A 12500-nucleotide genomic window follows, 5' to 3' on the forward strand; every position below is an offset into this window, starting at 1 on the left:
TTGGTCTTTCTAAACAGCTAGCAGAGCCATTGGAACCAATTGCTTCTGAACTAAAGGGAGGGAATCTCTCCTTTTAAATGATAGTTCACCTCAGCATTGGAAGTATCATTTAAAAGGAGATATCCCTCCCTTTTTTTCAGAACCTGTTGTTAGCCACTAAACCCATAACCACTACCTTCCTACAGGTACATCCCCAGCCCTCCCAGTACACACCTCGTAACACTGGCCGGTCTAGACAGGAAGGCGTGTTCAAGGCGTATTCAAGGCGTGTTCAAGGCTTACTCTGCTCAGACAGGAATGTGACTGCTGCTAACAGGCCTAACTCCTTCGCTCCAGTTATAACATTATGGCATCCTGGCAATGCCAAGGTTAGGCCCCGCCCACAGCCTAGCCCCGGAATGGCTACCAGTTGCTGGGGCTAGCCCACAACCACTAGACTGTTGACACAACTCCCCTAGCTTACACAGTATATGTTTACGTATACAGTACCAGTCAAACGTTTGGACACACCTTCTCATTCAACGGCTTTTCTTTATTTTTTTTATTATTTTCTACATTGTAGATTAATATTGAAGACATCAACACTATGAAGGAACACATATGGAAGTGTTAAACAAACCAGAATGTGTTTTATATTTTAGATTCTTCAAAGTAGCCACCTTTTGCTTTGATGACAGCTTTGCACACTCTTGGCAAGTTTGTGTCCAAACTTTTGACTGGTATTGTATATATGTTTAAATGTACATCAAAGTCTATAGGAATGTATGTCGTCTATTGCGAATGATCTTAAAATCTCTGCAATCTGAGAAGAATAGAGACAGCTTTGAAAAGATATGTAGATTAAAAAACAAAACAAAAAAAACAAACAGATACAGTCGTGGAAAACACGGTACCTTTCTGAACACGAGAGGAACTTTGGAACCAGGGAACTTCTTCTGGTCGTTTTCCAGTAGTGTCGTCAGGGGAACTCCAAATATACCGCTCTCTGTGGAGGGAGAGGGGAAGAGCTTAAAACCACAATGAACTGAAACACGGTCAAGCTCCCCCCCACGCGCCTTGCTACCAGAGAATCCAGCGCAATACAATACTGTTACCCATTTTCGATATGCGTATGGGTGTCTATGTGAAGAAAGGTATTTCAAACCCAAAGTCTATGCCCCCCCCCCACACACACCTCTGGCCTTGCCCCCCCCCCCCCCCTTCACCTCTGGCCTTGCCCCCCCCCCTCACCTCTGGCCTTGCCCCCCCCCCCCCCCCCCCTCACCTCTGGCCTTGCCCCCCCCCCCCCCCTCACCTCTGGCCTTGCCCCCCCCCCTTCACCTCTGGCCTTGCCCCCCCCCCTCTCACCTCTGGCCTTGCCCCCCCCCCTTCACCTCTGGCCTTGCCCCCCCCCCCCCCCCTCACCTCTGGCCTTGCCCCCCCCCCCCCCCCCCCCCCCCTCACCTCTGGCCTTGCTGCGTGCGGCACGGTTGCGTTTGAGTTCAATGCCCAGTCCGTCGTAGAAGGTCGTCAGTTCGATCAGAGAGATGTAGCCAATCTTCTTCATGTCGTCTGAGGACAGGTCCATGATCCTGGTTAGACCTATCTTAGGCCTGGGCAGCTGAAATGACTGAACAACACGCACACACACACACACACACACACACACACACAGGCCGTGATCATTCACTATGCATAGACTTCAAAGCCCATCAGAATCAAAGGATATTTGACACATACTGTAGGTGTTGTCCAGAAACATCCCCTTGGCCCCTTTGCCTCTTTGTGTACAACTGCATATGACATGTTGTTGAATGCAGAAACAGTCAGGCACCCATGCTGGAGGTCAGAGGTTAGAGGTGAGACTCACCGGCAGGTCGAGGTCTTCTCTACGGATACGCTGGCAGTCCTGGCAGTCTCCACCCCTCTGGTGGGCGGAGACACCCTCTGAGTAAGGCACGTCGAACACCAGCGAGTCCTGTTCAGGAGGGCATGCCGACACATGGCTCTCTACTGGGGAGAAGCTTGGACACACAGGCCGCACTGGAACACACACACACACACACACACACACACACACACACACACGTTAACATTTCTCTAATGCATGTCAATACTTTCATATCACTTCACAAGACTCACTAAACTACCAAAGGACATGTGATTGTGTAGTTAGGCGTACACACACACACACACACACACACACTCACCTCTTGAGGGGGTCCGGTGGATGGTCTTGGTTGGGGTGTGTCTATTGGTTGACTTGGGCGACACTGGGGCCACGGGGTCAACCGGCTAGAATGATGACAGGAGACAAACGTCAATACTCCTTTCAAACGTCTCAGCGGAGTTCCTGCCACAAATGAAGTATCCTGAGATTTTTCAAGAGGGCTGCAAGCAAGGAACAAATCCACCATACTGCTCTGCCTTTAGGGCCATATAAGGGCATGTTGTAGTGCTGCTGACATCAACAGAGAGAGAGAGAGAGAGAGAGGGAGAGAGAGAGAGAGAGAGAGGGAGGGAGGGAGAGAGAGAGAGAGAGAGAGGGAGAGAGGGAGAGAGAGAGAGAGAGAGAGAGAGAGAGGGAGAGAGAGAGCAGGAGCGAGACCAATGGGGATCAATGGAACAATGGAGCCCGTTGACAAAGCCACCTGTTTTAGACTACATTTCATGTTGTTTTCACTGAAAAGAGGCGGTCAACGACTTTTGTTGCCAGAAACTACTGGACCATGGCACAGGGTCAGCAGCACCAGGCTACAGTACACTCAATACAGGTGGTCAGCACACTGTACGAGATACACATGTACGTCCGGTCACCTGGCCACCTCTGGAGAAAGCAGACCTCACAGCCACCTAACTCCACTGACTAGTGTTGAGACGTGGAGAGAGAGAGAGGAGAGAAGGGAGGGATGAAAGAAGAGAGGAGGTTTTTAGCCTGCCATTAGCTGGAGTTATGAAGGTTCCCTCTGTGTGGGGTAGAGGGAGATGGAGGGAGATGGAGGGAGATGGAGGGAGATGGAGGGAGACACAGAGAGAGAGAGAGAAGTAGAGGCTCCCTGTGTGTTTGTCTGGGCTCAGCTGTCCCTCCAGCTGTGAGTGACTCACCCTCCTGCTCCCTCGTCCCCCTGCCAGCTAACTGACTCACCCTGGAGCCTACTGCCACCACACAGACACACAGACACACAGACACACAGACACACAGACACTGCTGACAGGGCCACCCTCTCCATTCAGCAACATTCACCGTAACACCTGCCTGCCGGTCCAGGATGCTGTAAATATCTTCATCTCCACACCGCCCCCCCATACAGGGCATTCAGGCCTTGGGAGGGTCAGGCCCAGCCATGGTCATAGTAGGAGCTCACTTACAGCCTGTCTCTGTCTCATTCCTATGATGACAGATGCTCTAACCATGACCCTAACCCATCCTCAGGAATTCACAGGCCAGAGACAATACATGTGCTGCTTCTTCCTGATCTACCACTACACTCTACACCACGGTAATTAGCAGATCATCAGATCTGAGCGGTGTGATGACAGATATTCCACAGTTCCTTATTCTTCTCCCCCATGTAAACCTCTTCTCCATTCCACCTCCAGTCAAGTAGGACTGACTGCTCTTTTTCTGGAGAAGTGTGTGTGTGTGTGTGGTGGGGGGGTGGGGGGGTGGGGCAGCTGCTACACCAGCTGAGAGCTGTGTTGTGGGGCCAATCTGGCACGAGGAAGAGCTCATGTTTCCACCCCCACCCCCCCACCCCCCGCAAGGGAAGCTGCCGATGACAACTGTGTCGGTGTATGAATGCAGGGTGGGGGGGGGGGTGGGGGGGGGGGGTGGGGGGGGGGGTTGGGGGGTTCAAACTGTAGTGGTGTTCTAATACGGGGGTGACACCTGAACATCTCAGGCATCCTCTTCTAGGCCATCGCTGACACAGAATTAGAACCAGCCTAAGCGCCCCCACTCAAATGTCTTGTATTTACATCACGGTGTCAATGTCATTCACAAGTGTGTGTGTTTGACCTGCCTGTCTGCCTGTCTGTCTGCCTGCCTGCCGGCCTGTGTGTCTGTCTGTCTGTCTGTCTGCCTGCCTGCCTGTGTGTCTGTCTGTCTGTCTCACCGATGTGTCTGGTGTGGAGAAGACGTCTCGGACGTGGCGCATGGGCTGCTTGTTCCTCTTCCTCATGGTCTGGGTGTAGTTGTCCACGCGTTTCTTCACCATGGCGGCCTGCGACCGCGTCAGCGTGGAGAGGAGGGCCTCGGCTGGCCCCTCCCCCAGCGCCCCCGACACCAGCGTCGACAGCCCCGCCTCCTGGAGCCACGCCTCCTCCAGCTCCGCTTCTGAGACAGGAAACAGAGGAAGTCAGTCAGTCAATAATAATGTGTGTGTGTGTGTGTGTGTGTGCATGTGTGTGTGTGTGTGTGTGTACACACGTGTGTGTGTGCGCACATGTGTGTGTGTGTGTGCATGCGTGTGTACACACGTGTGTGCTCATGTGTGCGTGCGTGCATGAGTGTGTGTGTACACGTGTGTGTGTGTGTGTGTGCGCATGCATGTGTGTGTGTGCCGTACCATCCATGCTGCCTCTCTCCAGCAGGTCCTCGTGTCCCCCACGGTCCTCCTCCTCCATGTTCTTCACCTCGCTCCAGTAGTCCTCCATGGAGTCCTGAGACTCGGAGCACCGCGGCGAGCTGGGAGGGGGCGTTATGGAGCCCCGGGAACTCATCCTGCCTCCTATCCCTTGGTACTGCACCTTCCTGGGGGAGGGAGGGAGGGAGAGAAGGAGGAAGAGAGGGGGTGTCGGATGGTCAGATACTGAGGTTGGTATGAGGGGGGGTGGCGTGGTCAGATACTGAGGTTGGTATGAGGGGGGGTGGCGTGGTCAGATACTGAGGTTGGTATAAGGAGGGTGGCGTGGTCAGATACTGAGGTTGGTATAAGGAGGGTGGCGTGGTCAGATACTGAGGTTGGTATAAGGAGGGTGGCGTGGTCAGATACTGAGGTTGGTATAAGGAGGCTGTCATCAGTTAGCTGCTATCCCTCTGCCATCTAGGATAGAGGTCCTCTGTGGTCCTCTGTGGCTCAGTTGGTCGAGCATGGCGCTAACAACGCTTAGGTTGGGGGTTTGATTCCTGCTCGGACCACATGTACTGAAATCTATGCACTCACGGAAACATATATGGAAATGTATGCACTTGGATAAAAGCGTCAGCTAAATGGCGTATATAGATAGATATTCTATTAGGGAGAGGTCGGGATAGTGAAGAGGCTGGGATGGGAGGGTGGGGGAGGCCGTTTCATCCAGATAGCAAATAGACCGTATTTTCGTATGTCACATAAAATCTTCCACAGAGATTTATTTTTCCCTGGGTACCTAGCAACACTGCATCAACCTCACTCCAACCTCCTTGGCCCGAGAGAGGACACTGATAAAAATATCTGATTGTGAAATGAGCCGGTGAGACCACTTAGCCTAACAAGGCATTGGTTATGAATCAGAGCAACCATTCCCAGGGACGGAGTCAGTGTTGTTAATAAAGGCCGGCTCTCTTCTCAGACCGTCCAGCAGAACTCAACCACAGTTTACAGTTGTCATAAACATCATTCTGGAACCAAAGATCCTCTGTCCAGTCAGAGCCTTTTGACGTGTGGTAAACAACTGACTGGCTCTGCCCAAGCACATGACATGGTCAGCCCTATAGCATGAATGTTTGTGTGCCTGCGCGTGTGTGTGTGTGTGTGTGTGTGTGTGTGGACTGACTTCAACATAAGCAGCCTCTCTGTGAGACTCATGTTTTTCCCACTCGCCTGCTCTCTGTCGACGCCTGTTTCCCATTATGGCTGTCTAATTACAGGCCTCTGATGACATCACAGAACCTTTCATGTCAGATGGATGTGTGGTTGGGGGGTGGGGGTGGGGGGGGGGGGGGGGGAGTACACTGGGAATCAGTTGGGGCTTCTAGTGGCCTTTTTGACCTTTGACCCATGATGGGGCAGGGTAATGGAGAAACTACCCCCCCACCACCACCACCACCACCACCACCACCCACCGGAACCACACACAACCTTATCTCACGCTACACAGGCAGAGGAGTGACAGAGGAGGCAGGGAGGCGGGGAGGTGGGTAAAGGGGGGGTCTTCCCTGGTTCCCATGTAGGATTTCCTACTGTCTAGTCCCCATGAAGTGTATTCAAATGGGTTCAATCTCAGGGATATTCAATCCTCAGGGAAAAGTACCCCAGCTTGCTTTGTAATAAAATATTGATAAGAGCAGTGTCTGTGTTTGTTTGTGTGTGTGTGTGTGTGTGTGCGTGTGTTTGTTTGTGTGTGTGCGTACATGTGTGTGTGTGTGTTTGTTTGTGTGTGTGTGCGTACATCTGTATGTACATGTGTGTGTGTGTGTGTGTGTGTGTGTGTGTGTGTGTGTGTGCCCTGGCCTCACTTCGGGTATGCTATTGATTAGAGCAGTAAATTCTGGGGGTCCAGGTGGAGTGTTGAGAGCGGAACTTGGTTCTAATGCGTTTCGGTTCCCCAGGGTGGTCCACTTTCTGCTCCTCATATCCTCCCAGATCTCTGGGAATAACCCATCCATTATAGGAGAGATCCCGTCACGTTGTTGTAGTTGCCTTGGCCAGGATGTGTTCTACAACCACTTACTGAGGGGCTGCTTTGAAAGCAGTTTCAGTGGAGGCACTCCATTACAAGGGCTTTTTAGTCCAGTAATAGGCTTAATACTAGTAAGTCATCCGAAACTGAAAAAAACACCATAAAGAAGAAATCATCTCTCATTTCTCTCAAGGAATCTGTGAGAGCGAGTTCAAATAACAAAACGAAGTTCACTGGAAATTAACAATACGTCTTTCATTGGGACTGGGCTTGAGTTGTTGACACAGTTACCGTGGATGAAAAATATGCCTTGGCTGTCGGAGAGCAAGTTTGGAGCCAGTCCATGCACACACTTAAACCTGATGAAACCACACACACACCACGCACACACCACACACCACACACACACACACACGTACATGAGTTATCAGCAGAGACAGAAAGTCAGACCTTCTCTGACCTCCCTTCCTCTGCCAAAGAGGGCTACCATGGCCGTGTCTGAAGGCTCATGTTGCCTACTGATGACCAACAGTATACACACTATATACTATTTAGGCCACACTGTTTCGGAAAAAAATTAAGCAGCACATTGGTCACTTGTAGCTCAGCCATGTTGTTCATGGTAATTGCTTCAGTTTCACTCCTGCCCGTCCTCTCGACCTGCCCCATTGAATTGTGGGACTAAAATCGGAAATGATTTCCTGAATAGTGTGCAGTGCATTCATACTATATGGAAGGGCAAATTTAGTATGACATTCTAGGCATTTCATACATACTACATTTAGGTACATTTCTAATCTTGCATTGTGAAAACAACTACTAAATAGGTGGCAGAGTGAGCATTGAGACACAGCCACCATCTCTACCAAACAGGAACCATTGTGTTCTTGCCCCAGGTTCCAGGGGGAGAAATGACCAGAAAGGACCCAACCCCTAAAACTGTCTCTGCTGATAAGCAGTCACTCATGTATGTGTGCGTGTGTGGTGTGTGTGTGTGGTGTGTGCGTGGTAAAACAGGCAACAGATGTCTAATGCCCGGTATATACTGCATGTTCACTGGCACACGCGCACACACACGCCTGAGTGTTCATGGGTAATTCCTCATTGCAAAATCAGTGCTTGATAAACATCTGCTTTACAAGCCACAGCTATAAAATTGAAGGAAACATCCAGAACTCTGATTAGGATCAGACAAAGGCCTCTCTTTGCCCTGTTTGTGGTGTGTGTGTGTGTGTGTGTGTGTGTGTGTGTGTGTGTGTGTGTCTACCCTGTATGCCTCCTGACCCAGAGGTATTCACACCCATCAGTAAAAGGCATCAAAACATTTCAACATAACTTCACCCTCCACTACCCCAGAAGAACAAGGCTACTTCTACCAGCAATATCACACTTGATATGGACCAGCCAAGTCAGGTCATCTACAGGACGTGTACTTTCGGGTTAGGGTTAGAATGAGATGATTTAACAGCAATTTGGAAATTGGTGCCAGATTGGTACCAGTCAAGGTCTCACCTTAACAATTTGTTGATGCTTAAGGTTTTTAACAGCTCAATTTTGCACACAATGACCTCTGAGTGAGGTCAGTAGACTCATACTGTTGTTGATCCAAGTTTATCTCTCGTATCTAAAACCTGAAAAAACACCTTTTGAAAAGGTGAAAGACCTCACAGGTCTAAGGTGCCACACATCCGCCGCCACCTCCCCCTCAGGGGACGTCACACGGTCCCATTTTTAAAAAGAGAAACTGTGAGACCCTGAGTCGCCTAACCATGATGAGTCAGAGCCTGGAGACAGACCGATGCCTTACTCAACTGTTGGCCATGCAGAGAGAGATGACAACATTCCATATGACATTCCAGTTCTCTCACTGACAGCTTCCTATGACTCACCTCTCATGCTACAGCTCAGGAAACATACTTATAAAACATCCGTTAACAAACACACACTGTTGTGGCACACTGAACACATAAGAGTTTATCAACATGCCTTTCGATAAGCACAACCTCCATTCTGCAGGCAGGCAGGCATGGACATTGAATTCACATCAAATAATATGTATAAAATATCTATGAGGATTGCTCTACAATATCTACTACTATCTAATCCCATCCCACAGCATTGAAATAAAAAGAAAAATACAGATAGCAATGTAATTGCAATCTGTACACACTTACTAAATCCAAGAGAATATCTAATAGGAAATATATCATAGTAAAACAGCATTAAATCAGCCATCCACACATCCATTAGACTTCAGACACACAGAGCGCAGCTGTTAATGTTCCACTTGAACAGAATCAATATCCCAGAGAACACAAAGAGGGTAATATTACAGACAGGAAAACGCAGATTACCTTTCAGTCCTTCATCCAACTGAAGAGAAGAGCGCGCGTGAACCTCACTGACCACAGAGAGAGGTGCCCAAAGAATAAACACAGACGTTTGAAGCACGAGAGAGAGAGGGAGAGGGAGAGAGAGAGAGAGAGAGAGAGAGAGAGAGGGAGGGAGAGGGAGGGAAAGTAACTGCCCAATCTCAGGATATCCTCTGTGGACTGAGAATCTCTATGAAACATTATAGCTCATCTCTCCTCCCACCCTCTCTATCCCTTACCCTCTGTCTCTCTGTCTCTCTCTCTCTCTCTATCCACCCCACTTCACGGGAGGCACACAAGTTTCCAGTGTCCAGTTGTCTTCCCTCTCTCTCCCCCTCCCCCCCCCCCCCTCTCTCTCTCTCTCTCTCTCTCTCTCCCCCTCTCTCTCTCCCTCTCCCCCTCTCTCTCTCCCTCTCCCCCCCTCTCTCTCTCTCTCCCCCCCTCCCTCTCTTCTCCCTGTCCTGTTCCTTTTCAACACATCTGTCTGCTGACCATTCCTCCTCTCAGCTTTTATCTCAGTAAAGCCTAAACTCCCTCTTCCTAAACTCCCTCTTTAAAAGGTCATTAACTACCCACCGTCCCCCTCTCTTCACCTCTCTCCCTCCCTCCCTCTCTCTCTCTCCTCCCTCTCTCTCCCTCTCTCCTCCCCCCCCTCTCTCCTCCCCTCTCTCTCTCTCCCTCTCCTCTCTCCCCTCTCTCTCTCCCCCCCCCCTCCCTCTCTCTCTCTCTCTCCCCCCCCTCCCTCTCTCTCCCTCTCCTCCCTCTCTCCCCTCTCTCCCCCTCTCTCTCCCCCCCCTCCCTCTCCTCCCTCTCTCCCCCCCTCCCCCCCTCTCTCTCTCCCCCCCTCCCTCTCTCCCCTCTCTCTCTCTCCCCCCCTCTCTCTCTCTCCCCCCCTCCCTCTCTCTCCCTCCTCTCTCCCCTCCCCCCCCCTCTCTCTCCCTCTCTCTCTCCCCTCCCCTCTCTCCCACCCTCTCTCTCTCTCTCCCCCCCCCTCCCTCTCTCTCTCTCCATCTTGTCTGAGTACTGAGTGTGTCAGAGAAAGAGAGAGTCTAGCAGTTATGGTTAAACCACACGAGGCTAAATAGAACACATTTATGACCCTGATCTGTTTAGACATCCGTCTCTGTATTTACAGTCATTCGTTTATGGAGTGGGAGTTATTTTATAAGACTTCAGAGCAGATAAATCCAGAGAACACTTAAACACTTTAGAAAATAATGGAACATAAACCAAACCACACCACTCAAACCACACAGGCCAACGCAGTCCTGCTTTCTACATCCCGTCGGCCTCTTCAGTGAGTAACGACAACCTTTCAGATGATTTTGAACGCCTTTAGTCATTTCCCATACCTGCCTTCAGATGTTTTGGATGAAGATCATTTTTGGGATCTAATTTGATTCATGTGGTGCACTTGTGTGACATAGTGAGGGGAAGGGGAAAAAGGAGGGAAGCTAAAATAAATATGTTGTTCTTCCTTGATGACCAAACTTGAAGTGAAATGTGGGAGGTCAGGAAGTAGGATTGCAGCATGGGCCCCCTCAACATCATATGTAGGTCACTGGTGATGGAGACTAAACTAGAACCATGTGGGCTTTGACTGGGACTGATGTAGGGAGGGAGGGAGAGAGGGAGGGAGAGAGAGAGAGAGAGAATTAATAGAGTGGGCATGAGGTGGGTAATCTGAGGAGAAAGCTGAGGGTCTCCAATCATGACCTAATTCCTCCAGCAATGTCAACATGGGCACTCCTGAGCCAGGGCTGCGGTCCAACAACAATAGCTCAGAAGCATAACCATCTGCATGTGTTTCTGCTCACTGCAACTTTCAACATGTCAGATCAACACAACCCCAGCAGCCTCGTCTGGTCCAAGCCCAACTGTTGAAACGTACCAGAAGTGAGCCATCAAAATTTGCAAACTATGGCATCTCACTCCCTCCCTCCCTCTCTCTCTCACCCTCCCTCCCTCCCTCCCTCCCGTCGTCACTCACTCAGCTAATCTACTAAAACATTTTCCATCTCTCCCCTATTGATTAAATTGGGCATGCCCACTCTTCGTAGCGATGAAATCAAAAAGCGTGTGTGTGCCAAATTGCTGACCGCAGCTCATGCGTTAAAATGTCAACTCAGATGTTTTCTCTACCTTCGCGCTGTAGAAATAATACCAGCGTGTGTTGATCTAAGCAGAATGGATGTTGAAACCCTCCTTCACCTCAGTTACTCCTCTGGCAGGAGGTAGGAGAACATCTGGCTTTACTAAACACAAACTCCGGCTTTACTAAACACAAACTTTCTGCTCAGATTTAGCCGCTTTGTAATATAGCCTTAAACCCAACTAGACCCCCCCACCGGCCGACAAGAGGTTCTTGTTAGTGAACAATCCTCACAGGCCTTCTCCCCCAACCCCATCCACCCTCAAACACACAGTCTCACAGAGCTCTATATTTAGTCTCCATGTGTCCTTCTAGCCTCTGGCATCTGCTTGTGGTCACTACGACGCCTTCGCAGGCCCACTAACACAGGCTGTGTCAGCACTGAGCTCTTCTCAAAAACAAACTGGTCAGGTTATTAGCAGAGCATTAACAACAGGATGTCCTCTCACAACAGATCAATACGACAAGGAAAATGGCTGCCTGTCACAGATGAATACACTTGATTGACTGTGTGTGTGTGTGTCTTATGAGCTGTGCTCGTGCGCAGTTTTGTGTGTGTGTGTTTCTTGCTGTAAGTGGTGTGTGTGTGTGTGTGTCGTTCTTACTGTAAGTGCTGTGTGTGTGTGTGTGTGTGTGTGTCGTTCTTACTGTAAGTGGTATGTGTGTGTGTGTGTGCATGCGTGAGAGTGTTTTCTTGAGGGATGTGTGTGTGTAAAGAGTCTGAGACTGTACACAACAATGATTCATGTGGAGGGTTTGACCACTCTCAGGGCCAGAGTGCAGAATGGATCATGTATTCACCCAGTCACATGCAGGTCATGACATCAGAGTGTTGTCGTCAGTTAGTCTGGCTAACAGAGGCCCAGTGTGACTCACGTCTTCTCTACGGACGTTGTGGCCGTGTTGGGCCCCGCCCCCCGCACAGCTACGGTCACGCATGTGGCCCGAAATCAAGCCCCCTCTCCAAACGCCTCCTCCATTGTTGATTAGCTTCTCGCTAACATCACCGGCAACTTTCAAAATGTCCGCCAATCCTGTTAAAATGGCTCCTCGTCGCCGGCCTTCATCTGAGTACCTGTCTCTGTGCTTTAAAGCCGTTAGTGAGATAAGAGACACGACTGGAACATCGCAGGCTGAATTAAGGTAAGTGAAGCAGAAAGCTGTGATGTGGTTTGCGTCGTTGTTCGTGTGGGGTTGAAGGTGACTGTGAGAACTGGTCCCTGGTCTTGATAGCGTTTCAGATGGGAACTGGCCCGCAGATACATCCTGTTTTGACTGCAGAGATAGTAGATAGCCTGGTATGTGTCACCACTAAATCGCCACGTGCTACTGTAAAAGGGGGGGGGGGGGGTAATGGTAATGGGGGGGGCTTCAGCTCAACAGAGCTAATACAG

The 12500-nt window shown here is 50.2% G+C and overlaps 1 protein-coding gene across 3 annotated transcripts in view; it reads right to left on the reverse strand.

Moving 5' to 3' along the window:
• arhgap28 (Rho GTPase activating protein 28) overlaps positions 1-12500 on the reverse strand; it is a gene marked incomplete at its 5' end in the record, with an annotated part of 26548 nt that overhangs the window by 6853 nt on the left and 7195 nt on the right. For 2 of the 3 annotated variants that reach the window (XM_083674953.1, XM_083674954.1), the window contains 6 exons: positions 894-985; positions 1444-1609; positions 1850-2022; positions 2190-2274; positions 4095-4315; positions 4548-4732. In XM_083674953.1, the coding sequence (XP_083531079.1) occupies positions 894-985; positions 1444-1609; positions 1850-2022; positions 2190-2274; positions 4095-4315; positions 4548-4732 (922 nt within the window). Of the gene's footprint in view, positions 1-893; positions 986-1443; positions 1610-1849; positions 2023-2189; positions 2275-4094; positions 4316-4547; positions 4733-8936; positions 9003-12500 lie in introns of those variants that run through there. The other variant, XM_083674955.1, reaches the window with a different exon arrangement.

Source organism: Argentina silus, assembly GCF_951799395.1.
Source record: "Argentina silus genome assembly, chromosome: 1".
In the NCBI taxonomy this organism is placed as follows: Eukaryota; Metazoa; Chordata; class Actinopteri; order Argentiniformes; family Argentinidae; genus Argentina; species Argentina silus.